Below are 19,329 nucleotides of genomic sequence, written 5' to 3'. Positions count from 1 at the left end.
CTGAATCCAAGTAAGGTACACGGCTGGTTCTAGCTTTGTTAGAGCTCATGCACACGACCGTTGGCTGTTTTGCGGTCCATAAATTGTGGATATGCAAAACACAGATACCAGCTATGTGCATTCAGCATTTTGGGGAACGGAATGTTCGGGCCCCTAACAGAACAGTCCTATCCTTGTCTGTAAATCGGAAAAGAATAGGACATGTTCTATTTTTTTACATTGAAGTGAATGGGTCTGCATCTGACCCGCAAACAAATGTGGATCAAATGCAGACCGAAAATGCTGTACGTTCATGTGCATGAGCCCATATAAAGATGCCATCATTTACTACATGATCTCTCATTTTTATTGTTTTACATTATTATGGGATAACCCCTTTAACTTGCTTCAACGTTAGGGCTTTTGGCCACGAATTTTAGCTCCTTACTTGCTTTCTCCTTAGTTTCCGGGAATGCTTGGAAAAAAGATTAGTGCACATCACTTAAGGGGGAGGGATTTTCTTCAGCTTTTTTTTTTGTTAAGGAAACCAGAAGTAGGAAAGCACAGTGTGGTTTCCGTCTGCTCCAAGCTGCCTTCTCATACCATAAAAAGATCATCTCTGACCTGCATAGAAGCAGTTTCTTCTCTACCTACAATCATCTAAGCAGATGGAAGTAAGTACTCTCATGTCCTACTGATTAGGTGCTATAGATGATTCTATCACAACGCTGCCTCACTGTGTCATTTATACACGTAGACAAGGGATCAACGTCTAGCACGCCAGCTGTTCTAAAGCTATAAGTCCCAGAATCCTCTATTCACTTCTATAAGAACAGCTGTGCATGCTGGGACCTGTAGCTTCACAGCAACTGCAGTGTCAAAGGCTGCTAACCCGTCACGTAGACACGCAGATAAATGATAATGAATAGTTTGCTGTACTTTTAAAGATGTGTAAAACAACGTTAAGAAATCACTGATGAATGAAGGATGATAGAAATCCCATAAAATAAGAAAAAAGAGAGATACAGTATAACTACCTAGACTAGAACACTGTATACTTGAGGAATGGTTAGCAATTTTGATAACGTGTCTTTACTATTACTGTATATTAATACTTATTCGGCTGTTTGTCTCATGCTGTAAAGACAAACACATAATTTCCTCCACCTACAATGTTTAGCAGGTGGAACTGCATTTTATTGTTCTCTATTATCTTTTATTGATGTTAAACCAATAAAAAACTATTGAAACAGAAATCACTGATGAGCACTGTATTCCTTTCTAGCTATACGTTTATCTTCATGCAGGGCTATAGGGTAAGGTATTTTGGTGCTATAGGCAGATAAGGAATATATCTCCCTCCCCAAACTATAGAAATAATTAAAAATGATAGTGCCTGGATCACTGGTAGAGAAGAGGTTAATATAAACTTCACTGGTGGTCTATGTACCGTAAGTTAAAGGGGTTGTCTCATTTGAAACATTGGTGGCATGTCTCTAGAGGATATGCCACCAATGTAGGATAGGTGTGGGTCCCACCTCTGCAACCTGCACCTATCTCCAAAATGGGACACCCTAAGTGTTCCAGTGCTGGCTTGGCTCTCTCCAGTAGTCCTACAGAGGTAAATGGAGAGGTGGCAGTGCTTGCACGGTGTGCTCTCCATTCATTTCTATGGGACTTCTGAAAATAGACAAGTGTGCACGGTCAGCTATTTTCGCACTCCCACAGGAATGATATGCCATTAAAGTCCCAGATGAGACAAGCCCTTTAGGTGGTTAGTCTATGACCAGTATCTGGTGGTTTACACACCTCATCAGGTTCCAGGGCTCTTTTGTACTCCAATCATTGGTTCACAACTTAGCCATGTGCGATTATCCTGTCATTTGGATAGCCAGTTTGAGTAGCAATATCAGGCTCTGAGATTTCAGGACTCCATTATAAACACTGAAGTCAAAATAAATACAGACCCCAGGATATATACAGATCCTAGTTATAGACCCCAGAGCAGGCTCTTTAAATAAATACAGACCCCAGACCCGTCCTAAATAAATACAGACCTTGGATATATACAGAACCTAGTTATAGACCCCAGGCCAGACTCCTTAAATAAATACAGACCCCACACCCGTCCTAAATGAATACAGACCCGGATATATACAGAACCTAGTTATAGACACCAGACTCCCCTAAATAAATACAAACCCCAGATATATGTAGACCCACACCAGACTCCTTAAATAAATACAGACCCCAGGCCCACCCTAAATCACTACAGATCCCGGAGATAAAGAGGTCCTGGTTACAGACCCCACACCAGATACCTAGGCCACACATAAATATATATCCCAGAATAAATGCATACCTCAGGTTAGACCACCAGATACAGACCCCTGTATAAAAATAGACCCCTCAATGAATAAAGACTACAGATCAGAGCTCAAAATAAATAATAACAAAAAATAAATAAATAAATAACATAATAAAAACAAATCTAATAATAAATACAGACTCAAAATAGTTCTAGATTCTAGTCCAGATCCATAAACAGATACAGACCCCATAACAGATCCCTTAAACATATGACGACCGTAGAACAGACCAAAATATGTATCTGTTCATACAAAAGCTTCATATTTCAGATTGGACCACAGAATACAGACTCCTAATAACAAAAGACCACAGACCAGAATCCCTAATAATTATCTTTATATTTGTTTTCCACAGCACTTTACAGCCGGCGGGTACATGTACAAACAAATATCAGCAATTTAGTCAAACTATAAGAATGAGGGCCCTGCTTGCGAGAGCTTACAATCTCTGAGGAAATAAGGTGGCACAAAAGTGTGGTAAGGGTTTGTATGTGGCTTGAAGGACAGGACAGAAATAAATGTTATCCCCAGACAGCGGACGTGTGAGACTGGAAAAAGCATAGTGTTGTTCACTGTAATGGATAGGTCTAGTAGGGAGTGTGGGTAGCTGAGTGACATGGTGGAAAGATAATGAATTCTGTTTTCTCCATGTTGAGATTTAAGAAGCGGTAGGTGAAGAATGAAGATATAAATGATAGACATGCTGGGATTCTGGATAAAATGGGCTGGGCCAGAGAGGTAGATACAAGTGCCATCAGCATAGAGGTGTTATCGGAAGCCATGGTACTGTGTGAGCTGTCATAAATGGAGAAAATCCTCGAGGGTGGTGTATGGATGGGAAACGCTGAAGGTTCTGTTGATGATCTATGAAGAGATTCAGGAGAGGGCCAGGTCTCTGATGCTGAAGGATGAGAGGTTTTGCAACAGGAGAGAGTGGTCGACTGTTTCAAAAGCAGAGCATAGGTCAAGAAGTGCACAGTAATGAAATTTAGCTTTGGCAGCTAGCAGATCATTGGAAACTTTGGTTATGGTGGTTTCAGTGGAGTAATTGGGATGGAAGTCAGATAGTTCCTATGGAAGTAGTGACATGCTGGCTAAATAGAATGGGTCCAGGAAAGTCTTCCTGAGTATGGGTGGGATGGTGTCACGTTTAAAAGGAAGATGCCAGTGGTTAATGATAGATTGAAGAGGTGGTTTGGGATAACTATAGTGCAATGCATAGGGTGAAATCTGTTGTATATCTGCAACAAAATCCTCAGAATTTCCACTGCAGAAATGCTGCAAAATCTGCAGCTGAAATTCTGCTGCAGAAAATTCCCCAGTGTGTCCATACCCTTATGGCTTTTTTATTCAGGGGATAGAAATTGTTCCACTACAGTTATCGGGGCTGTGTCTTGTAACAAGTTGTGCACTGGTGCTTCCAACAGCACAGATTTTTAGCCAATCTTGGAGATTTGGGGAGTACAGATAGTAGACAATTTTCCATTATGCAATGAATAACATTGATTTACAATATATGTTTTCTTCAAGGACACAATCAGCCAAGACTGCAGAGATGAATAGGATGTCCATTGTTCCAGTAGTTGCAGGAGCTCAGATTGCCAGCTCATTCTATGACACTGCACTGCTTATGGTGGTAAGGAATCATTATAACAAATCAATTAACAGCCAAGAATCTCCTTCCAACTCTAGTAACGATGACATGTTACAGAAGGCCATCTCAAACTTCTACATTATTTATAATGTCATCATGGGATTAACGCCTCTTCTGTCTGCCTATACCATAGCAAAAATTGGAGACAAGACCAGCAGGAAGGTCACAATATGCGTGCCATTATTTGGATACCTCATATCAAGAATGTTTTTACTGTTTGTCATCATCTGGGATTGGCCAGTGGAAGTGATGTTTGGCTCCGCAGCACTGAATGGTTTAACTGGTTGGTTCACAACTTATTGGGCTGGTGTAGCAGCTTGGGCTTCCTTATGCTCTTCTGAAACGAGACGATCTCTACGACTTATTCACATTGAACTGGTGTACGGGCTGGCAGGATTTGTAGGCAGCTTGGCTTCAGGACATTTATTTGTTATCTTACATATAACAAGCCATCAAGGAACTATCCTTATGATTTGTAGCATGGTTTGCTATGCACTTTGTGTTATATACTGCATTTTTATTCTGAGAACCCCAGAAGAACATGATAATACAGAGTCCACCAGACTTTTAAAAGAATCTAGAAATACAACAATACAAGGGAATGAAATTGAAAATTTAGTTATTGAATCGACATCCAATCTTATCCTTACTTCAATGTTTGTCAGTGCTATCGTGTTTAATGTGGCTTTTACAGCAACTGATGACGTAGCCAATGTGTTTGTACTAAAGAAGCCTCTGAATTGGGGTCCAGTAGATGTTGGCTATGGCAATGCTGCATTCTACATGACCTACATCACCAGCTTTCTAGGGGTTTTTATTTTCTCCCGATTTACAGGTGATCTGGGAATGATTTCTATTGGAATCCTTTCATTTGGTTCTGGACTCCTGATAATGGGCTTTGTGCGCTCAACCTATATGTATTATATTGGTAAGTATATATTACTGAATCAGTAGAATAATAATATGTAGCTGTTCACTCATAAACCATATTAATATGATGACCTGCATGGAAATACTGGAACTGGTACTGATCAAATTGAACCTGATATTTAGCTTTTTTCTAGAAAGACTTTACTTACTGTACATGCCAATAGACAACCTTTTACATTTATAAAGTTGCAAGAAAAAGTATGCGAACCCTTTGGAATAATATGGATTTCTGCACAAATTGGTTATAAAATGTGATCTGATCTTCATCTAAGTCACAACAATAGACAATCACAGTCTGCTTACACTAATAACACACAAAGAATTAAATGTTACAATTTTTTTATTGAACACACTATGTAAACATTCACAGTGCAGGTGGAACAAGTATGTGAACCTCTAGACTAATGACATCTTCAAGAGCTAATTGGAGTGAGGTGTCAGCCATCTGGAGTCCAATCAATGAGATGAGATTGGAGGTGTTGGTTACAGCTGCCCTGCCCTATAAAAAAGCACACCCCAGTTCTGGGTTTGCTTTTCACAAGAAACATTGCCTGATGTGAATGATGCCTCGCACAAAAGAGCTCTCAGAAGACCTACGATTAAGAATTGTTAAAGCTGGAAAGGGTTATAAAAGTATCTCCAAAAGCCTTGATGTTCATCAGTCCACGGTAAGATAAATTGTCTATAAATGGAGAAAGTTCAGCACTGCTGCTACTCTCGCTAGGAGTGGCCGTCCTGTAAAGATGACTGCAAGAGCACAGCGCAGACTGCTCAATGAGGTGAAGAAGAATCCTAGAGTGTCAGCTAAAGACTTACAAAAGTCTCTGGCATATGCTAACATCCCTGTTAGCGAATCTACGATACGTAAAACACTAAACAAGAATGGATTTCATGGGAGGATACCACAGAGGAAGCCACTGCTGTCCAATAAAAACATTGCTGCATGTTTACAGTTTGCACAAGAGCACCTGGATGTTCCACAGCAGTACTGGCAAAATATTCTGTGGACAGATGAAACCAAAGTTGAGTTGTTTGGAAGAAACACACAACACTATGTGTGGAGAAAGAGAGGCACAGCACACCAACATCAAAACCTCATCCCAACTGTGAAGTATTATGGTAGGGGCATCATGGCTTGGGACTGCTTTGCTGCGTCAGGGCCTGGACGGATTGATATCATCTAAGGAAAAATGAATTCCCAAGTTTATCAAGACATTTTGCAGGAGAACATAAGGCCATCTGTCCACCAGCTGAAGCTTAACAGATGATGGGTGTTGCAACAGGACAACGACCCAAAGCATAGAAGTAAATCAACAACAGAATGGCTTAAACAGAAGAAAATACGCATTCTGGAGTGGCCCAGTTAGAGTCCTGACCTCAACCCGATTGAGATGCTGTGGCATGACCTCAAGAAAGTGATTCACACCAGACATCCCAAGAATATTGCTGAACTGAAACAGTTCTGTAAAGAGGAATGGTCAAGAATTACTCCTGACCGTTGTGCACGTCTGATCTGCAATTACAGGAAACGTTTGGTTGAAGTTATTGCTGCCAAAGGAGGTTCAACCAGGTATTAAATCAAAAGATTCACATACTTTTTCCACCTGCACTGTGAATGTTTACATGGTGTGTTCAATAAAAACATGGTAACATTTAATTCTTTGTGTGTTATTAGTTTAAGCAGACTGTGATTGTCTATTGTTGTGACTTAGATGAAGATCAGATCACATTTTATGACCAATTTGTGCAGAAATCCATATCATTCCAAAGGGGTCACATACTTTTTCTTGCAACTGTATATCATCCCTTTTATCTACAGTAAATATAGTTTGAATAGCTTTTAATGCAATGCTGTAATATAATGCTCTGTACTTAGCTACCTCTAGCAGTCCCATAGACAATGAAAGGAGTGTCAGGACGCATGCCCGACCTGACCCTTCATCAGATCAGGGGAATAGGACCCCTGTTTGCTGGATCATGGGGGTCTTAGTAGTTCGACCCCCACGATCAGTTAGTTATTCGCTATCCCGTGGATAGAGAATAACGGAAAAACTGGCGCAATGCTTCTTAATGCATGTTGACACATTATATCCTGCACTTTCCTTCTGAAATACTTTTTGTATACCTTTATTTTAAACATATTTTTCAGCTCGAGTGGTGATGATTTTTTCATTAATCCCAACACCAACCATCAGATCAGTTATATCTAAGCATATTCAAGGATCCTCATATGGTAAGATGTCACAATTCTAAACATAAACTAAAAATAAAGAAATTGATAGTTATAATCGAGCAGATACTGACAGTATGTCTGGACCCATGGTGCACTCTGCAATGATTTTTTTCCCTTTGGATATTGTATTACCGTATTTGTATTTAGCACTTTCCCTTTTATTATGGAGAGCTGTTCACAGAGATTACAGTTTACACTAAAATTTGAGGACAGTCATGTCCCACAGAAGTACACCTCCCGGCTCCCTGTACACCGTTGCAGCCATATCTTCCTGGTTTTTTTTCTATACTAGTTTGCTCCGTTTTGCAGGTATCAGTACTTTTGTTTTGGCAGCCAGTAGCGAAGAATTATCAGGTGGGAGGTCCCCAGTGTCAATGGTTGAGCACTGTAGATCGCCATTTCTTTATATTTGCCTCTTTTTTTTTACAGTGTAAAACGTAACTTTTATTCACTATTATTTAAAAGAAGAAACAGGGAAATTTGCTTAAAACTTCTAGCTGATATGTGCTGCATATTTGATACTGTTTGATAAGCTCTAACAGCCTCAGATCAGACCCCCATCACCATTCAGATCAGACCCCCCCATCAGACCTCAGACATTAAAAAAAATAAACCTACCTAGCCTGCTCCAGACAGCGCTGCCAGTGTGCAGATCCAGGGCTCACCACTGCCTGGTCTTCTTGATGCTGTGCAGAGTCAGGACACAGTGTAGAGCGGGGCACGGAAGAAGACCAGGTAGGGTGAGTACAGCCAAACCAGTGGTGTCCTCACTGCTCCCTGTGCCCCCTGCATACTAATGCTTGCATAATGGAAGCGGTCATTAGCATTCAGACTATAAGATGTACTGCTATTTTTCCCACACTCTAGATCACTCTGTGTGTGATGAATCTATAGAATATGAGTTTCACTTTTTGAGTTGAATTACTGAAATAAATAAACTTTTCAAAGATATTCTAATATATTGAAATGCATCTATACATTAAACGGATTCCTCAAACAGATGTCATACAGTGGCTTCCGTTACCATAGGGTTCCATTGTATAAAAAGCATGTATCAAATCCATTAATGTGTACTTTTTTTTTGGTGTGTGTGCTGAACTCTGCAGGATTGAAAAACATAGTGTACTAAAAACGTGATATGAACAGCCCATTAGATCTTCTAATATGTCTTTGTAGGCAAAGTATTTGCTGTACTACAGTTGGCGATAGAAATTGTAGCAGTGAGTTCATCTGCAGGATTCAACAAGCTTTATCAAGCCACCTTAGATTGGTTCAGCGGATTCTGTTTCATCCTGTTTGGTGCCTTGGCATTCATCAGCATTATTCCAATTAGGTATGTAGATGGCATACAATCATACATAACTCTGTATACCGCAATTATACCTACTTTGTAAGGGTATACACTCAATTGTACTTGTTAGATTGTATTTGTGACTATAACAGAGATAGGCATACAATATCTTTTTGTGTCATAGCTATAAAGAGAACCTGCCTGCACCTTTCACATGTCTGCTATACACTGCGTGCAGAATTATTAGGCAAATGAGTATTTTGACCACATCATCCTCTTTATGCATGTTGTCTTACTCCAAGCTGTATAGGCTCGAAAGCCTACTACCAATTAAGCATATTAGGTGATGTGCATCTCTGTAATGAGAAGGGGTGTGGTCTAATGACATCAACACCCTATATTAGGTGTGCATAATTATTAGGCAACTTCCTTTCCTTTGGCAAAATGGGTCAAAAGAAGGACTTGACAGGCTCAGAAAAGTCAAAAATAGTGAGATATCTTGCAGAGGGATGCAGCACTCTTAAAATTGCAAAGCTTCTGAAGCGTGATCATCGAACAATCAAGCGTTTCATTCAAAATAGTCAACAGGGTCGCAAGAAGCGTGTGGAAAAACCAAGGCGCAAAATAACTGCCCATGAACTGAGAAAAGTCAAGCGTGCAGCTGCCAAGATGCCACTTGCCACCAGTTTGGCCATATTTCAGAGCTGCAACATCACTGGAGTGCCCAAAAGCACAAGGTGTGCAATACTCAGAGACATGGCCAAGGTAAGAAAGGCTGAAAGACGACCACCACTGAACAAGACACACAAGCTGAAACGTCAAGACTGGGCCAAGAAATATCTCAAGACTGATTTTTCTAAGGTTTTATGGACTGATGAAATGAGAGTAAGTCTTGATGGGCCAGATGGATGGGCCCGTGGCTGGATTGGTAAAGGGCAGATAGCTCCAGTCCGACTCAGACGCCAGCAAGGTGGAGGTGGAGTACTGGTTTGGGCTGGTATCATCAAAGATGAGCTTGTGGGGCCTTTTCGGGTTGAGGATGGAGTCAAGCTCAACTCCCAGTCCTACTGCCAGTTTCTGGAAGACACCTTCTTCAAACAGTGGTACAGGAAGAAGTCTGCATCCTTCAAGAAAAACATGATTTTCATGCAGGACAATGCTCCATCACACGCGTCCAAGTACTCCACAGCGTGGCTGGCAAGAAAGGGTATAAAAGAAGAAAATCTAATGACATGGCCTCCTTGTTCACCTGATCTGAACCCCATTGAGAACCTGTGGTCCATCATCAAATGTGAGATTTACAAGGAGGGAAAACAGTACACCTCTCTGAACAGTGTCTGGGAGGCTGTGGTTGCTGCTGCACGCAATGTTGATGGTAAACAGATCAAAACACTGACAGAATCCATGGATGGCAGGCTTTTGAGTGTCCTTGCAAAGAAAGGTGGCTATATTGGTCACTGATTTGTTTTTGTTTTGTTTTTGAATGTCAGAAATGTATATTAGTGAATGTTGAGATGTTATATTGGTTTCACTGGTAAAAATAAATAATTGAAATGGGTATATATTTGTTTTTTGTTAAGTTGCCTAATAATTATGCACAGTAATAGTCACCTGCACACACAGATATCCCCCTAAAATAGCTAAAACTAAAAACAAACTAAAAACTACTTCCAAAAATATTCAGCTTTGATATTAATGAGTTTTTTGGGTTCATTGAGAACATGGTTGTTGTTCAATAATAAAATTAATCCTCAAAAATACAACTTGCCTAATAATTCTGCACTCCCTGTAGTACTTGTATTCCAGATAAAAAATAAATAAAAAATTAGCTTCCTTAGAAGAACTGTCTTCTGTCAATCTATTGTAAATCCTTCTAGAAATATCTGAATAACTACCTACTCGGTTCCACTATTCCTGTCCCTGGTCAAAGGGCTAGTGACCCAGGGTGTGTGGCATAGTATCCCTGTCTCAGTGTCTTCTTCTGGTCACTAGTGTGGTCTGCAGAGTCTCTCCTACTAAGTAATGGTCCATATGTTCAGAGAAGTAGGGGTTCTGACTGCTGTCCTTTTAGGGCTCATGCACGCGATGTACGGATCAGCTAATAATATGGATGACATCCGTGTGCATTCTGTATCTTCCGGAACGGAACAACTGGCCCCTAATAGAACAGTACTATCCTTGTCCGTAATGTGGACAATAATAGGGCATGTTCTATTTTTTTTGCGTAACGGACATACAGAAACAGAATGCACACGGAGTAACTTCAGTTTTTTTTGTGGACCCATTGAAATGAATGGCTCCACATACGGTCCGCAAAAAAACGGAATGGACATAGAAAGAAAATACGCTCATGTGCATGAGCCCTTATACTGTTTCTAACTGAGCTAAAACCTTCTAGTGGGAGTAGTGGAGAGGATAAGCACAGCCTAAAAGAAACAATGTTGCAATTTAAGTCTGACATAGACTCAATACAAGTCAATGGGGAGATGACTAAGCAGTTTTCAGACATAATCAACAGTCTAGACAGAGCTTAATCAGACAGTCAAAAGGCTACAGTGTCTGTTTTTTCCTACAAAACTTAGAGTACTTTCACACTAGCGGCAGGACGGATCCGACAGGCTGTTCACCCTGTCGGATCCGTCATGCCGCTATTTCGCCGTGCCGCTGGACTGCTCTGTCCTATAATGGGGACGGGGGCGGAGCTCTGGCGGACTAAAAGTACTGCATGTCCGACTTTTTAGTCCGGCGGCCTCTTGCCGTGCACTGCCGTGCTGTGCCGGAGCTCCGCCCCCGTCCCTATTATAGTCAATGGGGACGGAGCGGCAGTCCGGCAGCATGGCGAAATAGCGGCAGGACGGATCCGACAGGGTGAACAGCCTGTCGGATCCGTCCTGCTGCTAGTGTGAAAGTAGCCTAAGCTTTACATGTTCCCTTATAGTAACTATAGAAATCTAGAAATCTCTTAGTGTATAGGTAGAAAGTCCCAAAGTCTCTCAGTATTAGCTGACCATGTATTACCCTTTCCACAGTGCAGTGCAAATGATCAGAACAATATATATTACAGTAAATGTATAAAATGCAATATACAACAGAATAAGTGTACAGCACAGCATAAATCCTAGTGAAAGTTTACACTTCAAAGTGCAGTAAACTAGGGAGTTGCAGGATTTGCATAGTAGCAATAGGAGCAAAATGTCCACAAACATCTAAGTACCCTTGCTCCAGTGCACTACATATCATTGATAGCTGAGAAGCACAAGCATTGGTTATACACCAAAGCCTTGGCTTGATTGGGTTTTCCAGTACAAAAACATAAAAATGTAAAAAAAAAAAAAAAAATTGGTTATACTGACAACACCGATCACCTGCTGCTGCTTTTCCGATGGTGACTGGGTCCCGCTGCACTCTACTTCCTGCTGCTGTCTTGACCACAGGAAATGGCTGTCAATGACACTCAATCACTGCTTCAATGATGACCTGCCTCTGCCAGTGATTGACTGAGCAGCACTCACAGCTATTTCCTGCTGATTTGAGACATCAGCAGGAAGTGGAGCACAGTAGGGACTCAGCACATTCAGAAATGCAGTGGCAGGGGATCAGCAAGGTTAGTATAATCTAGTTCAGGGGTAGGCAACCTCCGGCACACCAGCTGTTGTGAAACTACAACTCCCAGCATGCATATTTGCTCTGCTCTTCTAAGATCTCTCATAGAAATGAATGGAGCACACTGGGAATTGTAGTTTCACAACAGCTGGAGTGCTGAAGGTTGCTGATCCCTGATCTAGTTTATTTTACTGAACCATTTGATGGCCATCCCATTTTTTGTTTTGTGTTGGAAAACCAATTTAAGCCAAGGCTCTGGTGCATAACTAATGCTTGGGCACATCACTGTAAATTATACCACATGCTGATCTATTGAATATTATGATACTGTATGCCATTTAAATAGATGTGTCATTACTTCTATGTGCTAACCACATATAGTGCTGTTTTTATAGGAGCCTGAGGATGTCCCCAGGCATAAGGGAAATGTTTTTTTTTTTAATGAATACCCCTGTTATGTCTGCAGATGCACATGTCCCCTGTTATGTCTGCAGATGCACAATTATGAGGAAATTTTACATTAAAGAGTAATTAAACTTTTATAATAATTTTTAATATGTTGTCCCTAATCCTCTAAAAAAATAAACGTTATTAATTTTAATTTTTTTCTATAAATCAGTGTGCGCTTAAAACTCAGATCTCCGTACACTGCTGACAGCTCAGTGGTGTAAGGAGTACGGAGTACATATTTTATGAATGGGCAGCACCGCAGGGAGTACGGGCAGGAGTGCACGTTGCTGCTCCTGCTTGTGCCCCCGGATGATTACTATGTGACAGATTCCCAGAGGACGCTCATTCTGTTCAAATCATATGCTCTTTATTCAGGATAAATGTATATAAGTATAAGGACGCGTTTTGGCCCATCCAGCCTTCATCAGCTAACATTATAAACTAATTTACAATCTTAAATACAACTTCCCTCCATGTGCGATGACGTCAGATGCCCACAATGGGGCGGTACTCTCGATATTTCAACCAGACGTCAAAAAAACGAATCAAACCAAATAGATAGACATGACTACAAAATTACAAAATTATAAATGCACAAATACACAAATATAGATACCGCTAACTTGCAGTGAATCATCGCAGATTTGCTGTTTGTAAAATAAATAATCAAAGTAAATATCACAGTAATCTAGCAAATACAACCTTATGTCAAATGGGCAATCTCATATTCGCTATTCAATAATCTGGGTTGTAATGTTCCCAGGGTATGAATCCAATAAGCTTCTCTACGCAGTAATTGGATTTTAATATCACCACCTCTTCTCTGTCTTTTGACTTGCTCCAGCACTTGAAACCTGAGCTGGGAGATGTAGTGATGGGAAATTGTGAAAGTGGGCTGGCAAAGGTAGTAATAAGGTGCCAGTGCGTATATTGGACGTATGCTTGCAAATCCGATCTCTCACTGGTTGTATGGTTTCACCAATATAGCACAAGCCACAAGGACATTTAATCAAATAAATCACATTAGTAGATTTGCAGGTAAAAAAGCCTTCGATTTTAAAGGCCCTACCTGCGTGTGGATGATGAAAAAATTCTCCCTTAATTATATGCGAGCACTGCGCACAATACAAACAAGAAAAGGTACCGTTTCTCTGGCTACCTATTGTCCTCTGACGAGGAGTCACTTTCATAGTGCCTGTATCGACATGGTCACAGTAGCTTGTATTCCGTTTGTTACAAATCAGTGGGGGATTTTTGAATTCCATTATCTGCGGGTATGATTTATGTAGTAGTGGCCAGTGTTTGCGAACAATTTGGTCAAACTGTTTATTGAAAAAATGAAATTTGTGTGTAAAGGCTATACGTGAATCCTTGCTGCAAAGGAGTCGTTGTGGCTTCGCTCAGGATTTATGTAGGATAACCCCTAGTCCTAAATCTCCTTAACATTTCTTCCATTCTCTGCTCCTGTGTCTGCTGATTAGATACAACTTGTTTAACTCTCTGTATTTGAGATTTCGGTATAGCCTTCTTTAGGGTCATGATATGTGCACTTGTAAAATGTAACAAGCTATTCTCATCAGTCCTTTCCTAAACAAATCTGTGTGTAGACAGCCATCCTCATCTTTAATAATTACAGTGTCCAAAAAGTTTAAATTGATAATAATTCATAGTGAATTTAAGTCCAGCACATACCTTATTTAAATGTTCGAAGAAGGCCACGAGGGACCTGTGGCCCTGCCCACACGCAAAAAACGTCATCTATGTAACTCTTCCATAGTAGGGCATTCTCCCGATAATGTAAATCGTCACATACATAGGTTTCTTCAAATGATGACATAAAAGCATTTGCGTAGGGCGGGGCCACATTCGAGCCCATCGCGGTCCCACGTCTCTGTAGATAAAAAACATCTCCAAACAGAAAATAGTTTTCAAATAATACCAAATGTAATAATTTCAACAGAAATTCCTGCTGTCATAATTTCAACAAAAATTCCTGCTGTACCCATGTACTATGACAGGATTAGCTGAGCGGAGTGGGCTCCTGCTTCTGCCTGCTCCTCTAAGCTAAAAGAACTGCATGTCAGCTCTTGTTTATAAATTATTATAAAAGTTTAGTTACACTTTAAGGCTAATTTCACATTTATATTATATTATTTCCACTCTTCTGCTCCATTATAGCAGCCGAAGAACTTAAGTAAAGGAAGTGCTGGATTCGGTAACATAACTGACAGGAGCGGAGCCTAACAGATTGACTATAATGGAATCTGTTAATTTTCCATTCTGGAGAGTTTTCTTAGCAGAGAAATAAGTCCTGCATTCAAGTCTTTTTTCTCTGCTATTTTTGACAGACTCTGTGGCGGAAAACTCAAATGGAGCTCTTGATGCAGATGTGAATGTAGCATAATGCATGATGTGCTATTTTATCTGGAATAGAATTTATAATGGAGCCTCCAATGCAGATGTGAAACTAGCCTTACATGTAACCAATGAAGAGTCCTGTTTAATGATTACAAGCAGAGATCCTGAAAATTGTAAGGAATTGTTATTCTTTTTGTCTCACTTTTCCAGTATTGTGGCCTACTATGAATGGTCAAGAAGAGTTCAACAGAATATTGTAGTGGTTTCAGACCCACAATAGGGTTTCTGATGAATGTTGAAACATTTTATCATCGTGCAGAACAGCAGCCTAAAGACTATGCACAACGAGAGGCCTACTGTCATCAACTAGACATTTAAGGGACACTTCCATTGGAATGGGGTATTTTTTAAACTGAATATTCATTGAAATAAATTTTTATGAATTCTTGGCTATTTTTCTTTTTCATTTCCACTGTTTTATGTCATTGAGAAATAAAAATATGTGGGGTAGGTGTAAGGTGATGTTGGTGTTGTCTTGGTTGTTATGTTTTACAAAATGTTCTATTTGATTTAAAGAAGACCTGTCACCACAAATGGAAAGATTTAGTAAAACTGTAATTTATACATTTATATCTTTGCTTTTTCCACCTCCTATGAGTACCTATTGGTATAAGAGGGAGCGGTTATCAGTGATTGATAGTGATAGAGATGTGGCCATCATTCTTTGAATCAACTAAGAAAGCTCCCATATACTCCAGCTCTCAGAAAACACCTTATCCTCACCAAATCACGAAAGTTCCATCTTACCCAAGAAAACACGTCTCCTTGCTACGTCATATATGCTTTTCTGCTGTTAGTGAAAACTCCATTACAAGATGGCCCCTATAGTTAGATATTTACATAGTTCACATACCAGAGTTAGTAAAACGATGCACACTGCGCAGATGCCAAGTATTATCTCTTTTCTTATTTTCATATTTCAGCCAATGTAACAATGCCACGAGCCTCAGGGGGAATGCCTCTCTGATGTCTATATAAACTGCTGTACTTCCTGTAATTAATAAATTTCCTTTGACCCCAGTGTGTGTGTAACAGTTATTTTCTTCTGTGCACGTAAAACCCTTGGGTTACTATTAATTTGGAGCAGTAGAGCAATATGTTTGAGGGCATCTTTAACAATAGCATTGTGCATAAAGAGATAGCTGTCAATCACTGATACCTCCTTCCTGTACCGATAGCTCTTCATAGGAAGTAGAAAAAGTAGAGATATACATGTATAACTTACAGGTTTTACTGAATCTTTGTAAAATAAAAAGAATGGGCACTCTTCTTTGGTGATCAGGGTACGACATCTGTTTGGTGCACCTTGCCATCTTGAGCCAGAGGTGAGCCGTCCTTTACCTTTTTGCATTTACTGAATCTTTTCCTACAAAACTGGTGACAGATCTTTAAAAAAAAATGCTTTTCTCCTCTTAATCACTTCCCGATATCCTCCATACATGTACAGTGCTGCAGGCATGACATTCTCACAAAGCGCCATAAAATGGTCACTGCATCTAATGACATGGTGACCGGGTTAAGATGGCTAACACCACAACGAACACATAATGCACTCCTATGAAACACCACAGATAACACAGTACAGATAATGTAATAAATAGATGTTACCTGCAGTCCTATATAACACCACAGAATACAGTGTGTTAGAAGGGTATTTTTTTAGTTATTCTTATTGGTTCACACTAACGATATCAAATTAGTAGTAGCACTAGTAGCACCCATAACAATGTGCCAGCAATAAAAGGAATATCTAAACTATAATTATATCTGTCACATAGTAGCCGCCACAGAGTGTCTATAATTAAGCTCATGCCATGCTGTATTATACTTCCATTTACAGCCACTATGCTCCCCTATTCAGTGTCACCAGGTCTCCTCTTCATCTTTATTGTTTCTTTCTCTCCATCCTCCTCTCTTTTCCAGTCCAGCTGCATCCAGTTTCCACCTGACTTCCCTGTGGTCTTGTCCTCCGTGCTTTTCTTTTGCTCCGCCCCTTCCGTCTGGTCCTACTGTCTTCTCCTCCACCCTCCAGCAGCAGAAGAGGCAAGGTTTCCTATCAGCAGGAAATTCACAGTTAAAACAGGCACTATGGGGTTAATTTACGAATATTCTTACCCTTGTTTTTGGAACAAGACCATTTTTGTGACTATTTGGATGCCCGTATGACAATATTTTGTCACACAACCATTTTTTTTTGCACACCACTTGACATTTGAGAGCGGGCTAGAACTTCAGTCCCAACAAATTTACTAACATTAACTTCTGAAAACAGGTGTAAATGTTGGGGAAAAACACCTAATATATGATGAGGCGTACATTTCTTCATAAATTATGTGCAGTCTCTGCCAGCGCAAAGGGGAAACAAAGACCAGCGTAAAAAACGGTCTTTGTACATGACTCCCAATGTCTTGTAGGGCTAGCTCAGCCAAATATAATGATAACTTTCCTACTTAGCAATTAGTTCTGGAGAAAAAGTACTTTTAATCCATATGTAAATGAGCCGTTAAGCACACTGAGGGTGAGCCCAATCCACTTTATACACACTTGCTTCCTCTGCTAGCCCCCACCTCTCCTTCTTGATTGACAAGGCCAGGTTTCTCCATAGTAATTTCACCAGTGTCAATCTATGTTTGACTCACATCAAGAAAGTTGAAGCTGAGGGTAAAGCAACATGTGTGGAATATCGCTTTAGGAAAGGTAAGAAAAAAAGGAGGATTTAATACCAATCCCGAGGCATTTTAAACAGTTCCATGATTGACTGCATATACAAATGCGGTACGCAGACCTGCAGGGTATTGTGATAGTGAGGTCACGGTTATGGGCAATCGAGGGTTACTCACTTTTTAGAGGAGAACCCTGGGCAGGCATGCGGGTCAGGCAGGTGGTACTTTTTCCCGACAGGGCGGCGTTTATTCCTCCTTGCAGGCTGGGCGGTAACTTCACCTTGTCTTTTTTTCACGCCAAACAGGTACAACGAGGCGCACTTGTAATCCAGTGAGGTTAAGCGGCCATTTTTGAGCAAATCGCTGTCTATTCACTGACAGCAAGCGGTGGCTTACACAAATGGCAAACAGTCCATGCAATATAATCTTCACACCGCAAATTATTACAGTTCTTTGGCCCAGCAATTTTTTAATAAAACAATAGGGCTTAGTCACTTTTTAGGTGGATAATGGCACACAGTTTTGTAATCCAACAATGGCACGGATATGATCGTATCCTGTTCGTGACGCCAATTTATGCGGTACGCAGAGCTGCAGGGTATTGCGATAGTGAGGTCACGGTTATGGGCAATCGAGGGTTACTCACTTTTTAGAGGAGAACCCTGGGCAGGCATGCGGCAGTGAAGGAGAGGTAGACACAAGTTCCTCTGGGGCACACTCTGGATGTAGGGACCAGACCTGATGGTGGATGAGGTGCCCTGGGTGTTGCAGGTATTTTGAGTGCCTGAGGCAAGGTCCCTTTAAGGATCGTGACGCCAGTGCCTGTAACGGTGGCACACCGGTTTCTAGTAGCAATAAGTGAGGTACACAGGTGGTATAGTGAACCAAACGTTGCTTTACTTTGAACAGTCCAACTTTGTACAGACAGTTGATAATGATGATGCAGTCCCTTATAACAATATTCCACAAGCAGGTTTACTTTCAATATGGCAGGTAATAATCTTGCAAGATACTTGGAGGGTATACAATTAATGCTTCACAGCCCTGGCTGCACTATCTCCACAGCTATTCTGGCTGGCTGTATCCCAAGGCCCGGATGCCTAAATGCTGGCTTTAATCCTTGGTAAATAATCCTCCTCCCGTATTGACCCTTGCTTTTATCTTTATAGTACTTCTGCCCATCAGGTTACTTATCTGAGCTGGTTGTATTGTTCCTGTTGTGAGGGAAGCTGCAGGTTTCTCCCAGGAGGTTCCTTCCTACTACTGGGGTGACTCTACTGAGCTAAGGTAGCCTCAGGAGCTTCAGGCTGACTAGGTTACTCTTCTAGCCACCTGGAATTAAATAACTCTCCCCTGTCTGGGCCTACCTATATATACTTAGGGCTCTCTAGCTCCCTCTAATGTCTAGGAGGCTAAACTACACCCTAACAGGCCTGACACCCAGATAACACAGGGAAATGCATAATTAAACATCACAGTAATGCAGAAGACATGTTAACCCTTGCGTAGCGCCCACCTTTACCTAGTGGGACACTACATACCCCCATGCTACAACGTTGCCCGTCCTCGGCGCAACATTGAGGGGCCCTGCCCAGCTGGATAATGCAACCTGAAAGACAAAATGGAGAACAGGCATACACAGTAATCACCACTTTATCAATTGAAATATAATAAACAGTTTCACTGAAAGTGCGGTGACAAGGGGCGTCGTTCTCTTCTCTCAGGATAATTGTAAGGGA

At 40.8% G+C, this 19,329-nt stretch overlaps 1 protein-coding gene across 2 annotated transcripts; it reads left to right on the top strand.

The window, feature by feature from the left end:
* Positions 1-545: 545 nt before the first annotated feature.
* LOC120989307 (thymic stromal cotransporter homolog) lies at positions 546-15,905 on the top strand. Of its 2 annotated transcripts, XM_040417322.1 has the most exons (5): positions 546-653; positions 3,879-4,930; positions 7,082-7,165; positions 8,342-8,498; positions 15,078-15,905. In XM_040417322.1, exons 2-5 carry the CDS (start codon positions 3,904-3,906, stop codon positions 15,145-15,147), a joined length of 1,338 nt encoding a protein of 445 aa, XP_040273256.1. In that variant the 5' UTR covers positions 546-653; positions 3,879-3,903; the 3' UTR covers positions 15,148-15,905. The 2 variants fall into 2 exon arrangements, with proteins under 2 accessions (XP_040273256.1, XP_040273257.1); XM_040417323.1 differs by lacking the exons at positions 7,082-7,165; positions 8,342-8,498.
* Positions 15,906-19,329: the final 3,424 nt, after the last annotated feature.

Source organism: Bufo bufo, chromosome 2 (assembly GCF_905171765.1).
Source record: "Bufo bufo chromosome 2, aBufBuf1.1, whole genome shotgun sequence".
NCBI lineage: Eukaryota > Metazoa > Chordata > Amphibia > Anura > Bufonidae > Bufo > Bufo bufo.
Note: the sequence above shows the minus strand (reverse complement) of the source record. Positions and strands in the feature narration are given on the sequence as shown.